At 36.2% G+C, this 23,327-nt stretch overlaps 1 protein-coding gene across 1 annotated transcript in view; it reads left to right on the top strand.

The window, feature by feature from the left end:
* Nek11 (NIMA related kinase 11) overlaps positions 1–23,327 on the top strand; it is a 347,795-nt gene that overhangs the window by 86,975 nt on the left and 237,493 nt on the right. Inside the window, exon 4 of the mRNA XM_026383853.2 lies at positions 11,904–12,022. Within this exon, the coding sequence (XP_026239638.2) occupies positions 11,904–12,022 (119 nt within the window). The remainder of the gene's footprint in view (positions 1–11,903; positions 12,023–23,327) is intronic.

Here is a 23,327-nt window from a genome sequence, read left to right on the forward strand (position 1 = left end):
TCAAAGAATCAACTTGTTGTTTCATTGATCCTTTTTATTGTTTTTATCCTCTATTTCATTATTTTTGGCTCTCAGCTATTTCCTACCTCCGACTGATTTTGAAATTGTTTTTCTAGGACCTTGAGATATATTATAAGAAGGTTTATTTGGGGCCTTTCTTATTTTTTATATAGGCATTCATTGCTATAAACTCCTCTCTTAGAACTGTTTTCATACAGTGCCTGTTGTGTTGTATTTCTTTTCACATTTTGTTTCTAGGATTTTTAAATATGTCTCTTCTTAATTTATCTATGATTCATTCATTGTTCTAACGTGTATTCTTCAGTCTCCATGTGTTTATGTAATTCTATGATTTTTCTTGCTGTTTATTTCCAATTTCATCCCATTATTTTTTTTTTCCTTAATGTTTTTTTTTATTTTTTTTATTGGTTGTTCACAACATTACAAAGCTCATGACATATCATATTTCATACATTAGATTGAAGTGGGTTATGAACTCCTAATTTTACCCAAATGCAGATTGCAGAATCACGTCGGTTACACATCCACAATTTTACATAATGCCCAATTAGTAATTGTTGTATTCTGCTACTTTTCCTATCCCCTACTATCCCCCCTCCCCTCCCCTCCCATCTTCTCTCTCTACCCCATCTATTGTAATTCATTTCTCTCCTTGTTAATTTTCCCATTCCCCTCACAACCTCTTATATGTAATATTGTATAGCAATGAGGGTCTCCCTTCATTTCCATGCAATTTCCCTTTTCTCTCCCTTTCCCTCCCATCTCATGTCTCTGTTTAATGTTAATCTTTTCTTCCTGCTCTTCCTCCCTGCTCTGTTCATAGTTGCTCTCATTATATCAAAGAAGACATTTGGTATTTGTTTTTTAGGGATTGACTAGCTTCACTAAGCATAATCTGCTCTAGTGCCATCCATTTCCCTGCAAATTCTATGATTTTGTCATTTTTTTATTGCTGCATAGTACTCCATTGTGTATAGATGCCACTCCTCACACTTCAGATAGAGCCCTAATATCCAGAGTATACAAAGAACTCAAAAAATTAGACAATAAGATAGCAAATAACCCAATCAACAAATGGGCCAAGGACCTGAACAGACACTTCTCAGAGGAGGATATACAATCAATCAACAAGTACATGAAAAAATGCTCACCATCTCTAGCAGTCAGAGAAATGCAAATCAAAACCACCCTAAGATACCATCTCACTCCAGTAAGATTGGCAGCCACTATGAAGTCAAACAACAACAAGTGCTGGCGAGGATGTGGAGAAAAGGGTACTCTTGTACATTGCTGGTGGGACTGCAAATTGGTGCGGCCAATTTGGAAAGCAGTTTGGAGATTCCTGGGAAAGCTGGGAATGGAACCACCATTTGACCCTGCTATTGCCCTTCTTGGACTATTCCCTGAAGACCTTAAAAGAGCATGCTACAGGGATGCTGCCACATCGATGTTCATAGCAGCACAATTCACAATAGCTAGACTGTGGAACCAACCCAGATGCCCTTCAATAGATGAATGGATAAAAAAAATGTGGCATCCATTATTATTTTTTAATTGATTTTATTTTTAAATACATGACAGCAGAATGCATTACAATTCTTATTATCCATAAGGAGCACAATTTTTCATATGTGTTTATAAGATCTGAAGGAATATTTCACCTTTAATTGTAATGTGTTTATAGTTAAACACATTTCCTGAAGTTTCCACTTACATAACCGTTGTATAGTTATCAAAACCAGGAAATCAAAATTTTGCCAGTCCCACTCCCTGATGTCTTCTTTCTGTTTCAGGATCCAATTCAGGATTCTTAATTGCATTAGTTATGCTTCCTTGATCTCTTCCAATCTGTGAGTCACTCTTTCTTGCCTTACTTTTGTATGACCTTGACACTTTTATGCATACTATCAAGTTACTTTGTAAAATGTCTGTCAGTTTGGGTTTGTGTAATGCTTTCTCATGATTAGATTGAAGTTCTTTATTCAGGGCATGACTACCACAGAAATAGTGATATCCTTCTTACTGAGTCATGTCAGGAGTTCAACATGTTGGTATATTTTATTACTAATGATGTTAACTTTGATCACTTTATTAAGGTTCTGTCTTCTGGGTTTCTCCATGGTGAAATTACTAGGGTAATATCCTACTCAAATCTTCACCTATTGATTTTAGTATCTTTCAATAGAAGTTGCCTGCAGTGATTTTTACTGTGGTGATTTTTTTGCTTGCTTGTGATTATTATTATTTATTATTATTATTACTATTACTATTATTATTATTATTTCCCTTATTCTTCTTACACTTACTAATTGAGATTCGATTATGGAGAAGAGCTCTTTCTTCTCCATTGGTGTATTTATTTAATTGTATTTTATTCTACAAGTTATGATCCAATACTATCATTATTGTTTCTGTTGCTCATATTGTTCTAACTTGAGGGAACTTCTCCAGGTTGGATTCTATGTTTTGTTAACATATACCCATTCTTTGTTGAGAAGTGAATTTTTACATATGAAGAAACAGGACCTCAGAGTCACAGAGTGATTTTTTGACGATCACAGGACTGGATATTACTGAATTTTGACTAGGATGGGTCAGGACCAGGACCAAAACTGGGGAAGGTACTCCTTTTCTTGGCTTATTGGCTTATAAATCTCTGTTTCTATTTTATTTAAACACACACACACACACAATAATACATACATATATTCCAAGTCACATGTATATCTCTTTACCCAGGTATGTATTTTAACATATGGATGACATTAGTAATTTATATCCTCTCAATAAAAGAATGGATTTGAAATAGTGGAAGATGTATGGACTATGACATTGATCTTGGTTCATTTCCTTGACACAAATTTTTATATTTTCTCGCTCTTTTTACTGTCATGAGGTAGGATAGCAACACCTTATTTATTTGTAAGTTTTTATAAGGATTTGAAGGAAGGAGTATTGAAAAAGTGACTGTCAGAGTTTTGCTTCTAGTAGACTTTCAATGACAGAGGTTATCATTATAATAGTTCATTTTTCACTGCTATTCTTCCCCAACCCCTCCTACAATTTTCTAGAAGGCAGACTAATTTTTATCTGTTTGAGTTTTTGACTTGCAGTCATTAGTTTGAGAATTCATGCCAAAAGGAAGAAACATGCAAATTCTTGAACACTAATAGATCTGATAGCAGAACTTGAGACAAGTACTTTCCAAGAATTTGTTTATAGTATAAAAAGAAAATTTGAATTTTTTCTCTAACATTTCTTGCTTATGCAGAAGTGTTTAAATAAACTAAGTGGGTTGAGTTTTATAATCTTGAGACTGATGGGTAGGTGAATTTGGTGATAACATGTAGCCACTAGGCTTACTAGCTCCCAGAGGTTCCATACAAAACTTTATACCTAGTGCATCAGGGCTACTTTTCTAACCTTCAGAGCCACTGTTCATATTCCCAAAGCTCTTTGAGGAACCACTACCACCCGGAATTGGTTGTTTATGGAAAAGGGATACTCCTGACGAATGGACCATTTTAACATTGATTAATGGTCATCCTTCCTGGTGTGGCCTTACATATTGGGCAGCCCACACATTAGAGCTGCTTTATACTGGCCTGCCTTGCTAGAATTGAGGCAGCTGTCTTCAGATAGAAGGGTCCCATAGGGCTGTCTGATTTTCTTGGACATCTCCATTCAGAGGCCTTCTTAAATGTTTCCTGTGCTGATTCTATAGGTCTAGACTTATTCTATTTGGGGACTGTAATTAATATGAGTGTCTTGTGTTTTTATACACCTATAATGATCCATTCATGGTTTTTACTAATTCATAAATATAAAGCAATCCTTAAGCCCAGTAAAACTTATGACATTTGGGGTATAGCCTTCATTGTCATATTAATTTATGTAATTATAAATGTTAAAAATAGACTCAATAATTTCAACTAGTTTTAAAAGTAGTTTATTGTAAAAAATAACCCCATGCCTTATATATGAAAACATCATATCATGTCACTTCTTAAGATAACAGTAAGTTCTGACATCTTATTTGTGTATGTTTATTTTAATAGGAAGAATATAAACTCTAATAAAAGAATCTGGAAAAGAATTAGAAACTAAACCTGAGGACACTTATTTGTATTATTAGAAATACACATCATAATAGTGTATTGCATTCTTTAATAACTTTGAAAATTGGGTTTTCTTATTCTGCTTTAAAGAGTATAACGTAGCTTGACATTTCCTTATGTTTTATGTAATTCATTATAGTGAACTTCCAAATTGCTAGGTTTTACAATGTGATTTCAGGTTCGACAATGAAAGAAGGAGACAAATGACCTCTCCTGTCCCCTCCTTTTCCATTTATTGCTATTCTCCTTGCTATATCACAATCTTTTAAAAATATGACATTGTAATAAATTGATTTTTATTTAATCCTGTGTTTCCCAAGTACATTTTTGGCCTTTGTATTATTCAACCTATTGGACAAAATGTTGCTATTGATGGGCTAAATATTAAGAATATGGTCCATTTGTGTTATTGTCTAATGTTGTTTCTCAAAATGTGATCATGAACCACCTCCAGAGTTACTTAGAATGTTTATTAATAGTATATATTCCATGGCCCTGTCTAAATTTACTGAATTAGAATCTGTATTTATTTGGTCTGGTGCTGAGAGACCTGCCTTTCAGCATCAACTGTGGGGATCTTGAGGGGATTGTGAAACCCCTCTGGAGATGGTTTCAGAGAGCTGCATCTGCTTTATTGTGCAGCAAAAATAGCTTTTATGGTGGGTATGTACCAATTTACATATAACAGTCATGATAGGCCAGAAGTGATACACAACATATCATCTTATGGAATTCCAGACACCAAGAATTCAGAAACTACCATGTAGGCTGACTTGTACCAGAGGGGAATAACCTCTTGTCAAAAGAGCAAGGAAATGGCGTTTGCGAGTATTCTGACAGCACTGTGTCCCAAAACATAGCAGTCTATGTTAGGACTTCCCTGCTGCACAATGAGCAAGATAAGCATTCCTCCATGAGGGTCTAAGGTCAGTCCCTACAACGATATGGGAGTATGCAAAATGCAATATAAAGGAAAGCAATATTTATATTGGTTCAAATTAATACTCTTTTCGTTAAAGTTGTTTTAGCAAGATAAGTCACCATTAAATATTTCTCAAAGAAAGAGGACACAGAGACTAACCCACCAAATTATAATTATTTTATATGAGATAAAGTTGCCAAAAACATAAGATAGCATCTTCAACAAATGGTTCTGGGAAAACTGGAAATCCATATGAAATTAAACCCTTGTATCTCACCCTGCACAAAACACAAAGTGGATCAAGGACCTAGAAATTAAATCAGAGACTCTGTGTCTAATAGAAGAAAAAGTAGGCCCTAATCTTCATCATGTGGGATTAGGCCTTAACTCTTAATAAGACTCGTGTAGCGTAAGAATTAAAACCAAGAATCAATAAATGGGATGGCATCAAACTAAAAAGTTTCTTCTCAGCAAAAGAAACAATCTGTGAGGTGAACAGAGAGCCTACATCCTCGGAGCAAATTTTTACCCCTCACACATCAGATAGAGCACTAATCTCTAGGATATAAACAACTCAAGCTAAGCACCGAAAAAACAAACAACCCAATCAACAAATGGGCCAAGGACCTGAACAGACACTTCTCAGAAGAAGATATACAATCAATCAACAAATATATGAAAAACTGTTCATCATTTCTAGCAATTAGAGAAATGCAAATCAAAACTACTCTAAGATATCATCTCATTCCAGTCAGAATGGCAGCTATTATGAAGACAAACAACAATAAGTGTTGGCGAGGACATGGGGAAAAAGGTACACTCATACACTGCTGGTGGGACTGCAAATTAGTACAGCCAATATGGAAAGCAGTATGGAGATTCCTTGGAAAACTGGGAGTGGAACCACCATTTGACCCAGCCATCCTTCTCCTTGATTTATACCCAAAAGACTTAAAACAGCATACTACAGGGACACAGCCACATCAATGTTTATAACAGCACAATTCATAATAGCTAAACTGTGGAGCCAACTTAGATGCCCTTCAGTGGATGAATGGATAAAAAAATGTGGTATACATACACAATGGAATTTTACTCAGCAATAAAAGAGAATAAAATCATGGCATTTGCAGGTAAATGTATGGTGTTGGTGAAGATAATCCTAAGTGAAATTAGCCAATCCCCAAAAAACAAATGCTGAATGTTTTCTCTGGTATAAAGAGCCTGATTCATAGTGGGGTAGGGAGGGGGAAGCATGGGAGGAATAGATGAATTCTAGATAGGGAAGAAGGGTGGGAGGGAAAGGGAGTGGGGCAAGGGATTAGCAAGGATGGTGGAATGTGATAGACATCATCATCCAAAGTACATGTATGAAGACACGAATTGGTGTCAACATACTTTATATACAGAGATATGAAAAATTGTTCTGTATACATGTAGTAAGAATTGTAATGCATTCCACTGTCATTTTGTTAAAAAAATCAATAAAAAAGAAAATAACTGAGAACTTTTCTTAGTTATCTGCATACAAATATATTCTCCAACTAGGGAGAATAGTCAATAAAGTGTTTCCAAAGTGGGTGGCGGGGGCGGGGGGGGGGAAGAAACCAAAATGAACTTGCAAATACTGTACTAAGAACTTTTTAAACTGAGATGTGCCATTTCATCAAAAACATTTGGTTTTTATTTGGAACATAGCTTAAGAGAAACAAAGTAATAAAAGTTTTTCATGCTGCTGAGTTAAAATAAAGAAGAAACTTTGATATTCTGATGCACACTAAAATTTGAGATACATTAGAAGGATGGAGATATAATAGAGTATGGAAAAACTGCATTTTGAGATGTCAACTCACTGAATTAATAAGGGAAGCTTTTTAATTTTAAAATGAAGAAATAGGGCAGAATGATATAGAGATGATTTTGTCCTTTGTATATAGTCTTTTATTTTTCAGCTTTGTTGCATTCAGGCTTCTTCTGAGGATGCTATACTTTGGTCTTTTAAACTGCTTGTAAGTACTTCTATTGACAACTTTAAAAATGGCTTAATTTTTTAAAATTCTAATCCTTTCACAACTTTTTCATGGCAATCAAAGATGGGGTTTAGAACACTGTAGTTGAATCATTCTTTGTTTCTTCAAGGTCTTGATATTTCAAAGTCCATCTGATGTCAGCTAACTAGGGATAGGGAAGCAAGGAGATACCATTAATCTACCAAATGGCAGCTTAGGCTACAGGTTTTTTGAAACCTTAGAAGTTCACATCAAAGCTTTTGTGATAACTTTTGAGGGGTGATTTTAGTGAAGGAAAGCATTTTCTGTCAGCAATAGAGTAAGGGCAACATTAATATTGGTTCAAGTTCAAGTCAATAATCTTCATTAAATTTGTCTTAGCAATAAAAGTCACCATTAAATATTCCTCAAAGACAAAGTTAAGAAACCAAAATGAATTTACAGATACTGTAGCAAGAACAGAAGTGTGCCATTTCATCAAAAACATTTGGTTGTTATTTGTAAGACAGCTTAGAGAAACTAAGAAATAAATTATCTTCATATTGCTGAGTTAAAATCAGACTGCTTCACAAAATTTTCTTTCTTTGTTTTAGCAAAGCAAAATTTTTTTGTATTCTATCTTATTTAAATCCTTAAAAAATAATCTAGTGTGTTTATTAAAAACATGATAAATGCAAAACAAATAGGTTTTCTTGGAGATGAATATATAAAAGAAAATTGTAGGAGGAACTTGTGTGCAAGGCCTAGCTCTCAGATTAATTTAACTTTTTGGTTTTTCATCTCCCTGTTGACTCATTGTCCTCTACTTAATGCTAAGAACTGATAAATTTCTTCATATGGTTCTACTCAGTGGTAAGAAGAAATTTGTGTATCTCCTTTTGACATTTCACTTTGAGACTTATTATGGAAGATGCATTCCCCTGCCGCAGTCTGGCTGGGCACAATTCAGGAGCCACTTGTCAAAAGAAACAAACTTTATTTTTAAAACTACAAACGCCAAACAAAACAGCTCCTCAGGAAAAACCCTCAGAGCCCAACTGCCACCACCGGCTTCCACAAGCCTCTCCCGCACACCCCAACAACCACCTCCCACAATCCTCCTGCTCTTGAGGCCCATTGGCTAGGTCGCGTGGGCGGAGCCAAAGAAGTCCCCCAATGAGCAGTTCCGTAGTCTGAAGGGCAGGGAAACAGCCCAATGAACATGACCGCAGAGGAGCCAATCAGCTAGATGTTGCTGGGGCCCGCTGTGAGCCAATCATCAGCTGGCAGTCTGAAGGGCAGGGAAACAGCCCAATGAACATGACTGCAGAGGAGCCAATCAGCTAGATGTTGCTGGGGCCACTGTGAGCCAATCATCAGCTGGCAGCTTGAAGTTTGCTGGCAGCTGGAAGTTTGCTGGGGCCCCTTTGGCTGTGGCTCTCAACACCCCCCCCTCAGTAGTCTATACAAGTATTCATGTAGTTAGCGGAAATTGTGCTTTTACTATCAGTGCAAGAAATAGGCACACAACTTCTACTCACTACACGAGAAGAAAGTGTGAAGAGTTGATTGGCAGTAACAATTAATGTCGCCCAGAGGGTATGATATCATTATGGCAGGATTACCCAGAGGAAGCAATTCTGCTCACTCACAAAGAAGACAGTACAGAAGCTGTTTTTTAAAAAAAAGTATAAAAGTTCATATAATGCAGTTTAAAATGACAATAGAAAATGGAAAGCAGTATTGCAATTTGGGGATAAATTTCTAAAAGGAATGCAATTTAATGCATAAATTTCTCCAAATTTCAATATTATTACACTTGGGGCAGATAATTATATCCGTGAAGGACATATTTATAGAGATAACTATGCTTGTGCATAGCTTTCCTAAAGTGAAAAGATCAGATTGATACAATTAGCTATCAGTCAACTTCACTGGTATTGCATTTTTTTTTTTTTTGCATTGGGGATTGAACCCAGGGGCACTTTTCAGCTCTTTTATAATTTTTTTTAATTTTAAGACAGGGTCTTAGGGTTGCTGAGGGTCTTGATAAATTGCTGAGGCTGGCTTTAAACTTGCAATCTTTCTGCTTCAGTCTCCCAAGTTGCTGGGATTACAGATGTGCACCATTGGTATTTCTTTTTTTTAAATATACCTATATCTATCTATATATACATTTAGTTGTACACAATAGTTGGACACAATACCTTTATTTTATTTTATTTATTTTTTTTTATGTGGTGCTGAGTATCGAACCTAGTGCTTCACCCATGCTAGGCTCTACCACTGAGCCACAACCCCAGTTCCCCCCCCTGGTATTTCTTTAAGGTCAGTTTTTATTTTTCTCTTCCTCTCTTCTACCTTCCTATCTTTTTTTTCCTTTTCTTCCTTTTTTGATTTCCTTCTCTCCTTTCTGTTCCCATCTCTTCCCCCTCTTTTCCTTCCTTCCCACTCTTCTGAGCTATTCAGGAAGGAGATGAGGATATGTTGATATGTTGATTATTATCTTTCTGCCACTGAAGAATTTTTACCATGTTTAGAAAAATCTATGAGATATTGAAAGAAGATTTGTTTTTGTTTTAAACTTTTTTTTTTGTTTGAGGGAAAGATTTGATATAGTCCTCTTTGTCAGAAAGTAAAACGGGACTGGAAATACACACACACACACACACACACACACACAAGCATCTATACACTTCACTTTTTGTTTGAAGGTCTTTCATGTCTCCTTTACAGGACATTATAATGTTCTATTGTAAAAAAAAATGTTTGCACAACTTATAGAAACATGACAATACAGCTTTATATGATGCAATATAATTCTGATACAATTTTAAGAGAGGAGAGCAAAAGTAGGTGTGGAGAATGAGAAGGAAATGGTAGTCTTTTGCTAAGTAGTCAAATATTGAATTCACTGTATTTTTGAATTACAATAAACTTTGATATACTTGGCTCAAAAAAATTCAGAAGGAAACTGCCTGAGCTAGGCTGCAAGCAAATGTTTGATATACTTTTGACTTGTTGTGGCTCTGTGTGAGAGGAGAGAAAACACTGAGCAAATATTTGCACAGTATCCTGAAAGGAAATAAAAAATGCATTACAAGTGAATTAGTCAGTTGACCTCATGTTGTTTGATTACAAGTAATTTCAGTTGGATTGTCTCATTGCCTGTAAATGCTTTTCCTTTGATTCTAATAAGGACTCTGCCATAAATACTTTGTGAGTAGCTTCATGTTTCCTTTCATGATCCCAGTGGACATGGCAAGGACCTCTTTCCCTCTACATGGGGCCTGTGTTTTACATCCTACAAAGACCAAACACAATTGCATTTAACCTATCCTTTCTTCAGAAAACACTTCTCAATTGTCTCTAGTTTCTCAGTGTTATAAAATAAAAGGGACCAGGTATAAGGGTTCTCTAAGAGGAGTTAACACTTAGTGTTTTCATTTCTATGGTAATTAAAATGCATAAATAAAATCATAATTAGAAAGGATCTTAGACACTGCAGGCAATTTCTAGTTTTGTAGTTTGGATCGAAGTTAGTTTGGGGCAGTAATAGTAAATATCATAACTTTACCTGTCACCAGTAAATGATAGGACAGAGACTGACTAAAGGTTTACATGATGTGTTTGGGACCCCAAATAATTCCAACAGTTTGTTGTGTTCCTTAAAGTTTTTCTGGAAATAGAAAAAAGGAAAATTCAGTTACCTACACATGTTAGTTTAGATATGTTAAACTCGAATCTATATATAATATAATATATAATATATAGATATAATAACAATAATATAATAACAATCAGTGTTGAAAGCATATGGAAGCACCAATTTAGTTTCATCAAAACATCATCACTTTACATTAATGTCACCAATTTGAATTTTATTGACTTACATTTTTAACTTATATTCATGTAAGGGCACTATTTAGGGTTCATATTTAGGTAATGTAATAAAAATGATTTTGGTTGGAGGTATGTGTGTTAATTTTTTTCTGCATAAAGGTTTTACCCTTGAGTGGTGTCAGAGATAAACACAGGCAGATGTTTAGGTTATATTCAGTAGCAACTGATAGTAACTGAATTCCATTCCAGTTTCTGCACAGGTGACAGGGTGTTTTCGGGGAGGATGAAGGAGAGGAGAGGGAGAACTACAGGATCCTGAGCAGAATTAGAGCAGTAACAGATTACAAAAACAGGAACATGGAGGTTGGCCCATGTGAAACCCATTAGGTTTACTCACTGGAGATCATTAAAATTAGACTTCCATCCTTCCAAGACTTCAGGGAGACAAGGGCCCTATCTTTAGGTATTTTCTGGAATCAACAGTAAACTCTTTTGCTCTGTGTTTTCTCAGGCAAACACTCTAAGGGGGTGGTTCCTGTCATCCTAAGGATAGGTACTTGGGTTGCTAGAAATGAGGTTAGTGTTTCTTCAAATCTTTAGCAGTCAAAGTTGAGGCTTAGTTGAAAAGAGGGCTCATAGGAGCATGGCTAGAGTTTGGTCAAGGAGGGAATATTAGTGATAGTTACGAGTAGTAGTAAGCCTCACTTTTTTATGATAAACAGTGACTGCTATTTATTTACCATTATTAAAAAAGCTTGACTTTAAAATCTTAAGTCTTGGGCTGGGGATGTGGCTCAAGCGGTAGAGCGCTCGCCTGGCATGCGTGTGACCCGGGTTCGATCCTCAGCACCACATACCAACAAAGATGTTGTGTCCGCCGAGAACTAAAAAATAAATATTAAAAAAATTCTCTCTCTCTCTCCTCTCTCACTCTCTCTTTAAAAAAAAAAAAATCTTAAGTCTTAACTGAAATGTATATGAAAGGTGATTTTTTTTTTTGTTTTGTTTTAGGGCCGAGATCTGGATTATAAAATTCAGGAATATAAAGGATCTGGGAAAATATTTTCAGAAAATCAAATAAGAGAATGGTTTATCCAGCTGTTGCTAGGACTTGACTACATGCATGAGAGGTATGTTCATTTGCTCCTGGGGATCAGAATATATTTTAACAGTCATGTCTGGGTTTGAAAAGTGATTTTTTTGATTAAATTTGAAAGCAAACATCGGAAAGGTAAGTTGCTATAGTGAAACATCTTTTTAAAAATCTTTATTCTTTTTTCTCAAGTGTTTAATGATTATATCCAGAGGTTTTACTTTCATAACTTTTGTTGTTCTAGAAATCAAATTGGCTCTGAACACAGACAGAAACTTGTATTGAATACATTTCCTTGTATATGACATCTGTGAATTATAATTGATTCTCAGATATCTTAGTAGACTATGAATGCATTGTATATTATAACATGATTAAGTTATAAATTCCTGGGTATGCTACAAATGAATTGTGTGGTCACCTTAGAATGTATTAGTGCACGTTTAGCTGGGTCCATGTCCCAAGTAGAGCTAAGTAACTGATATGGAAGATATTCTTTGGCCTCACAGAGATAAATATTGAGACTGAAAGTCAATTTTGATGTGAAATATCTGATAATGAAGGTCAAAGTATGTTTTATGAGTTTCGGTTATCTAGAATTTTTGTTTATCATCTCTCCCTCAATGATATATTTTAAAACTTTTTTATGATTATTCTATAGGTAAAAAGTAAGATATATAGGATTTTAAATGTTTTATAGATCCACAAAATCATACAGATGAAATTGAAAAGGTGAACATACACAGATAAAGTGGATAGTCTGAGGTGCCTGTGGTAACACTCACCTCGGGAGTGATATTATATGTGATAACATTCTTCTTGATCAGAAGTGGTAATTTTTAGGCTACCCAAAGGTCTGGCTATTCATGGATATCAGTTTGCTTAAATGTGTCATCTTTTTTTTTCTAATAGCATAAAAAGTAATCAAATTATCCTGTAAATTGACATATGTCTTCTGAAACACGTGCTTGGTGATGCAGTTAGTTACTAATTCATTGACAACTCATAGCAAACATTGGGCTAATGTCAAAATGTCCTGTGACAATTATGAATAAATATAAAAATTACCTTTTAATAAACTATACAAAGCTGCTGACTGTAGACTTCCATGCACATATAGTCATATTGATGTTCCTTTTTGTTTTAAACTACTTCCAGTTATGCTGTTAACTTATAAGGAAAACAACTAAACACACACACACACACACACACACACACACACACATACACACACCAAGACTATGGCTTTCATATGCAAAACATAAAACTGAAATCTAGTTGATTTAACAACCCCAAAAATTTTTGATGCACTTGAGGCTGCTTAGTAATTATGTAATAATTAAATAAATAAAATGAGAAATAAATAATTAAAATTAATGAATTTAAAATAAGCTTTAAAAAGAGAGGATTATATTTTTGTAATCCTTCAATATTCAAAGAATATCATTAAATGCAGCTAAGTATTTGGATATTTGTGGATCTGTGGATCAGAAATACCATCCTTTGTGATTTAGATAACAAATGATGGTGCATTTTATTTATTGCTATTACAACAATCAATTATTGTAAAGTTTTTATGTATAGGTGGGGAAATGCCAATTTTAAATTTAGGTTCATTTATTCATTCACTACTTAGTTATAAATTAACAATAAATTCTAATCTTAAAGAACTGTTAGTAAACTAGCAGAGATAAAACTCATACTCACGTAGCTATAAGCCCAGTGGGTGCCCAGGATTCATTGTCTTTACTACGTAATAGATTCATGAACTTGGGCAAGTTTCATAATCTTTCCAAGCCTTTGTTTCTTCATCTATAAAATAGGGATAATACTGGAACCCTCCCTGCTAACTTTGTAAGGCTAGATAATAGATAATATATATTGAGATATTATACATTTTAAAAGATTACAAATGGTTAAGCTCTGTGTAACTTCTTGAAAGAGCTGGCATCTGATATAAAATAGGTTTGGAATATGGTGAAAGATGGGTCAAGAGCTTTCTTGGTTTGGGGGACAGAGTGAGCAAAAGCACAAAGATGGGAAACTGGCACTTTTAGAGTGAGTAGCAGTGGTTCAGTTAGAAAGGCTCTTGGAGTGCATGAATGAATAAAGTTATGGACAAAGGTAGGTTGAGATCAAGAGAGCTTTATTTTGTAGCATACACACTGTATGCCACAGGAGCCTTTTGAATGGAGCTTTGTGACCAGCATTTGCTTTAGGAAGATTAGATGCTAAATTATGAGGAGAGAGGGAACTTTGGTTATTTACTGAGTTTATAATATCCATGCAAGAGTTTATGAGACCTGAACCAAGGTGGCAGCAGTGTGCAGGGTTGGGAAGGATTAGAATTAATTAAAATTAAAATGGTTGGACTTGAAATTTAAATGGTTATGTGAGATGTGGTAGAAGAAAGTCAAAGATGAATCTGAGATTTTTCTGCCTGGATGAGTGATAAGTTAGATAGTTTTGAAACAATGGTGTTGAGTTTAATTGTGAATGTCGGAAAGAACACAGAGAATGAGGGAAAGGAGGAGAGAAAAAGAAAGGGGGGTGATAAAGGAGTTAGAAGTGAGGTTCTAGGTCTTGAGGAAACATTGAGGCTTGTCTTTGTTTGGGTTCCTTTAATATCAGAGTCCTGAAATGAAGTCTGGTGTATAAGTAGTTTATTTGGGAGATGATGTCATGAAGCAGAAGCCAGCATGTGGGAAGAGTGAGACAAAGAAGTGAGAAAAGCTATACAGGGTGTTGTATTGCGCTGGTGCTGCTGTAGGTGGAGAGATCAGAGGCAGGATTCCTCCATGTGTATTTTGGGTTTTGGATTCCTCTTTTTGCATTCTCTCGGGGAATTTTCAAAAATTCTTGACCATATGTAACTGTTGTTTCCTAGCACCATTATGAGTTCCCTCTTGTGTAATATTTTATATTTTGGGGAATTTTGAATGGGATAGAGAAGGCAAGTGTCTTCATCTTGATCCAATCTCCAGAATAATTCTTAAATGGAGAAATGCTGTATATTTTTATAGTCATAAATATATGAACTAATTTTACTTCTGTTATTTTTCAATATTTAATTTAGTATTTAAGATGTAGTTCCTTCAGAAAATAAGCACACTTAATTACTTGTTTTAAAAACCATTTAAATCCAAACAAATGATTTTTTTAGCATGTGGCATAAATGCCTATAAATAATGATATTAGAATCCAGGAAAAGTCACTGTTCACTAAAAGTTACCTTGTGAATGTATCAACAAAACTCATTCCTAAGACGGGGAGTCATGCTGTGTTAATAAAACTCAATGTCTCCTCTTTGTTCATATTGCATGTTGGCAGTAGTGGGCCATCTGCATGTCTGTTCTATTATTCATATTATCATTCATATTATCATATATTCATATTCTATTATTATACATGTCAGTCTTATTATTCCAGTACCCAAACTGAAGAACCAGCTCCTAATTTGGACTTGCTTTTCTCATGGCAGAGGGACAAAGGAGAGGGCAACATTCAATGGCTCTTAGAGCTTTTGTTCAGATATGACAATAGTCCTTTATGTTTCACATGCCTTTGCCCAGAGAAAGCTATGACCAAGTACAGTAGCAGAGGGGTGGGGATGACTTTACCTCCCAAAGGGAGCATTCACTGCAAAGTACAAAAGGTGTGAATATTTGAGAACAAAAATATAACTTACTATATAACGTTTCACTCAGCTTTACATCTTTCAGGCTATAAGCAATAAAAATAGGTCTGTCTGCAAAGCATTATTTTAGCTTTTTTCTTATACAGTTTGTAGTATATATTAAAGTATATTTTGAAAATTACATAGATTGCTTACATAGGAGTTAAGGAGATTACTTCAGAAAGAATACATTCAAATGAAGAGGTTAGATTTGCCAACTCTTGCTAATGCACTGCAAAATATTTTAGTGCATTTATGGTTAATTTTATGTCAACTTGAATGGGCCACAGGGAGCCCAGATTAAAAACTGTTTCTGGGTGAGTCTTTGAGAGTATTTCAGGGTAAGATTAGTGTTATGGTTTGGCTATGAGATGAGCTCCCTGTCCCAAGCTTCTTTGTTAATGCAGGAATGTTTGGAGGTGAAATGATTGGATTGTGAGAGGTATAACCTAATCAGTTTGAATGCACTGAGTGGTGACTGTAGCCAGGTAGGGGTATGGCTGGAGGAGGTGAGTTACTGGGAGTATGCCCTAGAATAGTACATCTTCCCTAAAGCCCCTTCCCCCTTCCCTCTCTCTGCTTCCTGGCTGCCATGAATGGAGCAGCACTCCTCTACCACACCCTTGACCATGGTGTTCTCCCTTACCTTAGACCCAGAGCAATGGACTCTGTAGACCACGGACTAAACCTAGGCAACGTTAAGCCAAAATAAACTTTACCTCCTCCAAGTCGTTCTTTTTCACCTATTTTGGTCACACCAGTGAAAGTTGACTAACATAATTAGCATTTGAAACAATGTACTCAATAAGGTAGATCTATCTTCCTCCCCAATATGAGTGGAAATCACCCAGTCCATTAATGGCCTGAATAGGACAAAAGATGGAGGAAGATGAACTTACTCCTTTTTTACTTGTCTCACTGTTTGAGCTGGAATAACTCATTTTATCTCATCTCATCTCCTCTCATCTCCCAACTTGTACAGGGATTTATACTTTAGCTCACGTGGTTCTCAAACTTTCAGACTTAACCTAATTGCATCATTGGCTTTCCTGACCCTCCAGCTTACAGATGCCAAATTATGGGGCTTCTCATGTTCCATACTTGCATTATTTACTGTATTCATAAATAATATATCCGTTTTGTTTCTCCGGAGGACTCTGACTAAATAGTATCAGAGGAGATAAAGACAACCCTGAAAAAACTAAGAGGAATAAGATAACAGAAGAAATGAAGATTTTGTTCACAACTTTCTAGCTCCTCTGCACTCACTTTAATTTGGTTTATTTTTATATTTGGAATATTCAAAACATGTAGCATATGGCATAAACACATAAATAATGCTGTTAAAAGCTGAGAATAGGGCTGGGGCTGTAGCTCGGTGGCAGAGCACTTGCATAGCATGTGTGAGGCACTGGGTTCAAGCCTCAGTACCACATAAAAATAAACAAGTAAGTTCTGTCCATACACAACTACAAAAAACCTTTTTTAAACAAAGCTGAGAATAATCACAATTCAATAAAAGCTATTTTGAGAATGTTGAACAAATCTTACTCTTGTTGAAGAGATATGGAGTTCCTTAGCCTCAATTTTTTAAGTTAAAAGACAGAGTAGCCACTCTGTAGTGAGTTCATTTCCTAGTGGTCTTGAAGCCTTACTGAATTTGGCACTTTCACAGTGGGGAGATAGCAGGTTGGACACTTTACCTAAGGTGACTTCCTCATCTCTCCTAGCCCCTCATGTTGGTGAGGTATTGAGGTAGAGTGGCTAAAATAGTCCCTGGGTGGGGGTGGGGGATGGGGATTGGTGAAATGGCCTAAAGAACTCTCTCTCTCTTTTAAGACAGGGTCTCACTGTGTTTCCCAGGCTGGGCTCAAATTTGTCAGATCCTTTTGCCTCAGCCTCTCAAATAGCTGGAATTTTAGATGTGCATACCACATGTAGCAAAGAACTTATTTTTAATTCAGTGAGCTACTAGGAAAGTGACCTACTCGGAATCTATGTGAGTAAATATGCCTGGTGAAGGAGGAGTCCTACCCCAGGTTTGGAAATGGAAAAGCAGAGCAAAGTTGTGAGAGAAGTTGCTGTTACTTAAGACTCTTATTTTCTCTTGGTTACCACTTCTTGAGGATGTCCTGAGGTTACTTATTTTTTCAAGGCAGACTCACTCCCGCACCAGGTGTAAGCACATTCCTGCTGTGTGGGCAACAGCCAATAGTTTGAAGAAAGCCTCACCCAGATCCTGCCTTAAAACTTAGAGGGTTTATCATCATGACATGTCATATATAAGAAAGTCAGGCAGGTACCTCAGAGTCCAGGGTGTGGGCATATGGTAGAGACTGGCAACAGAGGCTGCCTGCGCTGTGCATCACCAAGGAGTACTATCACTAGTGTACTAGCACCTTTGGCAAGAAGAGTTTGTGGGCTCCCCTGAGACCCTGTCAGATGAAGGAACTTCAGGGAAGGGAGCCAAGGTTTTAGCAACTATTAAGATAAGAGTTAAGGGAAGATGAAGGTTGAATTGTCCATATGTTCTCCACAGTCCTAATGTGGGCTGGGGCTAATCCTCCACAGACTCTCCTTCATTCTAGCAAAAGCTATGCAAACTGAGGGCGAATGGTCTGATAGAGGAAGTGGAAAAAGGAGGTCTAGCACAAACTGTTGTTGAATCTTAACCAGGTCACTTGGATGTCATGAAATGAAGAAATGAGAGGGATTTACCACTTGAGTAGATATGATATGGGACACATGAAATAACAGATGGAGAAGTACTTGAGATTTTTAGAAGAAAGATTTTATGTAAGCCACCTATGATCATGCATTATATCTAGCTTAAAATTAAACAGCAGACATTATCTATGACTTTCACCGTATTAATTATTACTGTGACATTGATGGTAGAGGCAGGCATTATGTACATCAATTAGTATTAAGATGTATTATGGATAGTGTTGAGTATGAGGAAAGAAGAGGAGAGAAGAAGGTAGAAAAGTGTTTGCAGTTTCAAAGGGTGAATAGGGTAGATGCAGTGGTAACTTAGACTATGTTGTTAACAATGAAGGGGACAGAAATTAGAAGAAGTAAGAATATAAAGGAGGAGAGAGAGATGAAATCTGGCTGTTAGCTGTACAAAAAAGAGGACAAGGGAGACAGAGTAGTGGCTGGAGCCATTTTTGGTACTATAAGCACAAAATAAATAAATTATAATTAAAAAAATATTTACCAAGTTGCTAGGTATATTTGATCTTTTGCATAAAATTTATTGTCTTGTTACCACAGTGTCAGCCAATAACTTGTTATAACTGCTAACATATTGTATACCTTGTTCGTAAAATTGATAGTGCTGATTTACTTTTGTATATTTAATGTGTGGGCTAATAATGTACTACTATTTGTAACTTCTGTCTAGTCTAGTTGTCATCAGGTAAGTGTCTCTTAAAGTGTTTTACTTGTTTTGAAGTTAGCATAGTACTGGTCTATTGGTATGCTATTTAGTTCACTATTCTAAATCCTAAACCCTTAGACTCTCTGACTCCATGATACATATTTATTCATTATTTTTACTAACAAGAAATCTCTAGGAGTGTGGTTCTAGAATCAGTTAAGTCAAGTGACTCTGAAGTATCCTCTGGGGTTCATATTGTTTGTGTCTCCTTATTCTGCTATCCTCAGTGGCTTTTGTAGTCAGGTTTATCCTCTGTTTGCCAGGTTGGTTGCAACATTACCATGTAAGTCCAGAAAAAAATAATAGAGTTGTTTTTCAGCTTTGTGTTGCTGTAACCAAAATCCCCACAAAGAAAATCTTTAAGGAGGAAATGCTTATTTTGGCTCATGGTTTAAGAAGTTCAGTTCATGATTAACTAACACCATAGCTCAAAGTAAGGCAGAACATCATGTTGGAAGGAATGTGGTAGAGGAAAGTAGCTCAGGACGTTGCAACCAGGGAATAGGGAGAGAGTTCTGCTCATCATAGACAAAATATAAACCCCAAAGGCATACCCCCAGTGACCTACTTCCTCCAGCTGCACACTACCTGCCTGCAATTACCACCCAGTTAATCTGTGATTAATCCACTGATAAGGTTACAGCTCTCAAAATGTAACCATTTCATCTCTGAATGTTTTTTCATTGTCTCACACATGAGCTTTTGGGGAGACCATATTTAAACCATAAGAAAGGGCATATATCACTCTTCTCCTTGTCTGTGTTTTATAAGAATAGGTAAATATTTTCCACAAGTTTCCAACAGACTTTTCTATATCTCATTGATGTTAGAGAAATTTCTCGGAGCTTAGAAAAGGACAAAAGAGAATATTTGGTAGCTTTCAGTGCAGGTCTGAACTCAAATTTCAATTGTTGGGACTGATGAGCAGGGAGAGGGAAAATGGCAGTAGAGAAAGGAAGCACCACCTAGCAGTCCAGACATATAAAATAGAATGACTTCTCCTCAGCGAGGTGAGTAGCAAAGGAACCTCATTAAAATATGATACTAAATTGTAATTTTAAAAAACATAGAACTATAGAAAGCTGGTAACTTGAGCATAAGAAACAATGCCTTAGAGAATTGCCAGCTCCCACTGCCATCAGAGTGTGGAATGGGGAATGCAGACAAAAGAAAAGTGTCATCAGTGGACAAAGAAACTAAAAAAGAAAAGAAAAATTGACATAGGGAATCCTGGGTTTTACAGAAGAAGATTGATTTTAATGGACACAGAGTTGATAGGGTAAGCATCTCAGTGAAAACAAAGCCAAAGTGGTCTGCTGAAAGTGGTCTATGAGGGAGGAGAGCCCTCCACCAGCATGGCATGGATGGTCCCCCAACCCTCAGAGGCAGCCCTCTGCAGTGCAGAATACCTTGGCAGGTGAGAAATACATTCCTAGGTGTTGAAAACTGTCCCCAAGCAGCTTGCACAGCTGTGAAGAGAGATACAGTTAGGGGTATGGAGGATGGAAACTTGTTGAGATAATTACCAATAGCCTATGAAAAACTTCCCAGAAGGTGCCTGAACTAGAGAAACTGAGGTGGGCACATTTTGCCTGGACCACTCACCCTCTGGATTCTAAGGGAGAAAGGTCCCATGATGGTTGACACCCCATAGGAGCTGTTGTGAAGATGCTCCCTGCAGCCAGGCAAGCACATCTGCACTCCAGGGTGGATACCTGGATTATAAAGTTCATCAGCACTCTCCAATCTATTCCACCCAGTACTGGGAGGTTGGAAGCTGAGAGCTACTATACCTGGCTGGCAGTTAGGCAAGGAGCACAAGGACATTGGACAAAAATACAGAACCAAAAAATATAGGGACTGAAAATCCATCCCTACCAGTAGATTTGACCATCACACTAGAAATAATCTCTTTATTTCTCATTAAGAGTTTTTCCTTCCCATTTTTCTCTTTTTCCCCTCAATTTTATCTTTTTAAATTTTAACATTTTAAAACATACTATATTATTCTTCACTTTTCATTATGCATTATTGTGTGTGTGTGTGTGTGTGTGTGTGTGTGTGTGTGTGTGTGGTTGTGTATGCTTTTACTGCTCTCCAAGACATAGTCAAAAGGCCTCACAGAAAGTAAAGAAAAACTATTAAAAGCCGAAAGAGAGAAACATCAGGTTACATATAGAGGCAAACCAAAAGGGCTCATGTATGATTTGTCAATTTAGACCTTGAAGTCAAGGAGGGCTTGGGATGAGACATTTCCAAGCTCTAAAAGAAAGAAAATGCCAGCCAAGGTTACTATACCCAGCAATGCTCAGTTTAAAATTTGAGGGGGGAGGGCTGGGGATGTGGCTCAAGCAGTAGTACCTTCACCAGGCATGCATGCGGCCCGGGTTCGATCCTCAGCACCACATACCAATAAAGATGTTATGTCCGCCGAGAACTAAAAAATAAATATTAAAAATTCTCTCTCTCTCTCTCTCTCTCTCTCTCTCTCTCTCTCTCTCCCTCTCCTCTCCTCTCCTCTCCTCTCCTCTCCTCTCCTCTCCTCTCCTCTCACTCTCTCTTTAAAAAAAATTTGAGGGGGGAATTAAAACATACCAAGACAAGAATAAACTAAAAAAAAATTCATGACCACAATATATCAAAATTTCTGGGACAGTATGAAAGCAGTTATAAGAGTAAAATTTATAGCACTGGGTGCCTACATTAAAAATTTAGAAATGTCCCAAACATATAAGCTTATCCTCCACCTCAAGAGCCATAGAAAAAGAACAAACCAACCTCACTACCATTAGAAAACAGGAAATAATTAAGATCATCTCCAAAGTTAATGAAACTGAGAATTAAAAAAAATAGACATGATCAATGCAACAAAGAGCTCATTCTTCAAAAATATAAATAATATTGATAAACTCTTAGCAAAATAACCAAAAGAGAGAGGACCCAAATCAATAAGATTAGAGGTAAAAAGGAAGTATCGCCATAGACCCTTCTGAAATAGAGGATCATCAGAAGAACCTTTTTGAAAATTTATACTCCAAAAAATTTAAAAGTCTAGAAGACACAAATTTCTAGACATATATGACTTGCCCACATTATATTTGGAAGCTATACGAAACCTAAACAGATGAATTTCAAGTAATAAAATTGAAATGGCAATTAAAAACCTTCCAAAAAATAAAAGCTGAAGACCAGATGGCTTCACAGCTGAGTTCTACCAGTCTTCTCTGAAGGCAGTATAACCCTAATACCAAAATCAGACAAAGACTCATTGAGGAAAGTAAACTATATACCAGTATCCCTAATGAACAAAGATGTAAAAATCATTAATAAAATATTACCAAGTCACATTCAAAAACACATCAAAGAGATAATGCAACAGGATCAAGTGGGTTTCATTCCAGGGATGCAAGATTGGTTCAGCATAAGCAAATCAATGAATGTAACTTACCACTGAAACAAAATTAAGAACAAGAACCACCTGATTATCTCAATAATGCAAAAAGGGGTGCTTTTGATAAAATACAATACCCATTCATGTTAAAGATGCAAGAGAGAAACTGTGGATGAAAGGAACTTACCTCAGTGTCACAATGGTCATTTGTGACAAACCCAAAGTCATCATTGTACTGAATGGAGAAAAACGCAAAGCATTTTCTCTATAATCAGAAACAAAACAAGGCTGTCCACTCTCACCTATTCAACGTAATCCTCAAAACATTAGCTGGAGTGATCAGGCAAGAGAGGGAAATCAAAGGGAATCAGATAGGAAAAGAAAAGACCCAGAAAAAGCTCTACCAGAAGATTTCTAGACCTTATAAATGAGTTCAGCAAAGTGGCAGTATACAAAATCAACACCCATAAATCAATGTCTTTCCTATACTCGTAGACTGATTCAGCCAAGGAAGAAATCAGGGAAATCATCCCATTCACAATAACCTCCCCAAAAAAAGAAACACTTTGGAATTAATGTAATCAAGGAGGTAGAAGTGTCTACAATGAAAATTATAGAACACTGAATAAAGAAATTGAAGAAGACCTTAGAAGATGGAAATACATCCCATGTTCTTAGATAGGCAGAATTAATATTGTCAAAATGGTCACACTATCAAAACAATATACACATTCAATACAAAACCCATCAAAATATCAAAGACATTCTTCACAGAATTAAAAAAATTCTTAGGTTAATTTGGTAGAACAAGAGACCCAGAAATGCCAAAGTAA

The sequence above is a fragment of the Urocitellus parryii genome, chromosome 2, assembly GCF_045843805.1.
Source record: "Urocitellus parryii isolate mUroPar1 chromosome 2, mUroPar1.hap1, whole genome shotgun sequence".
NCBI classification, from domain to species: Eukaryota; Metazoa; Chordata; class Mammalia; order Rodentia; family Sciuridae; genus Urocitellus; species Urocitellus parryii.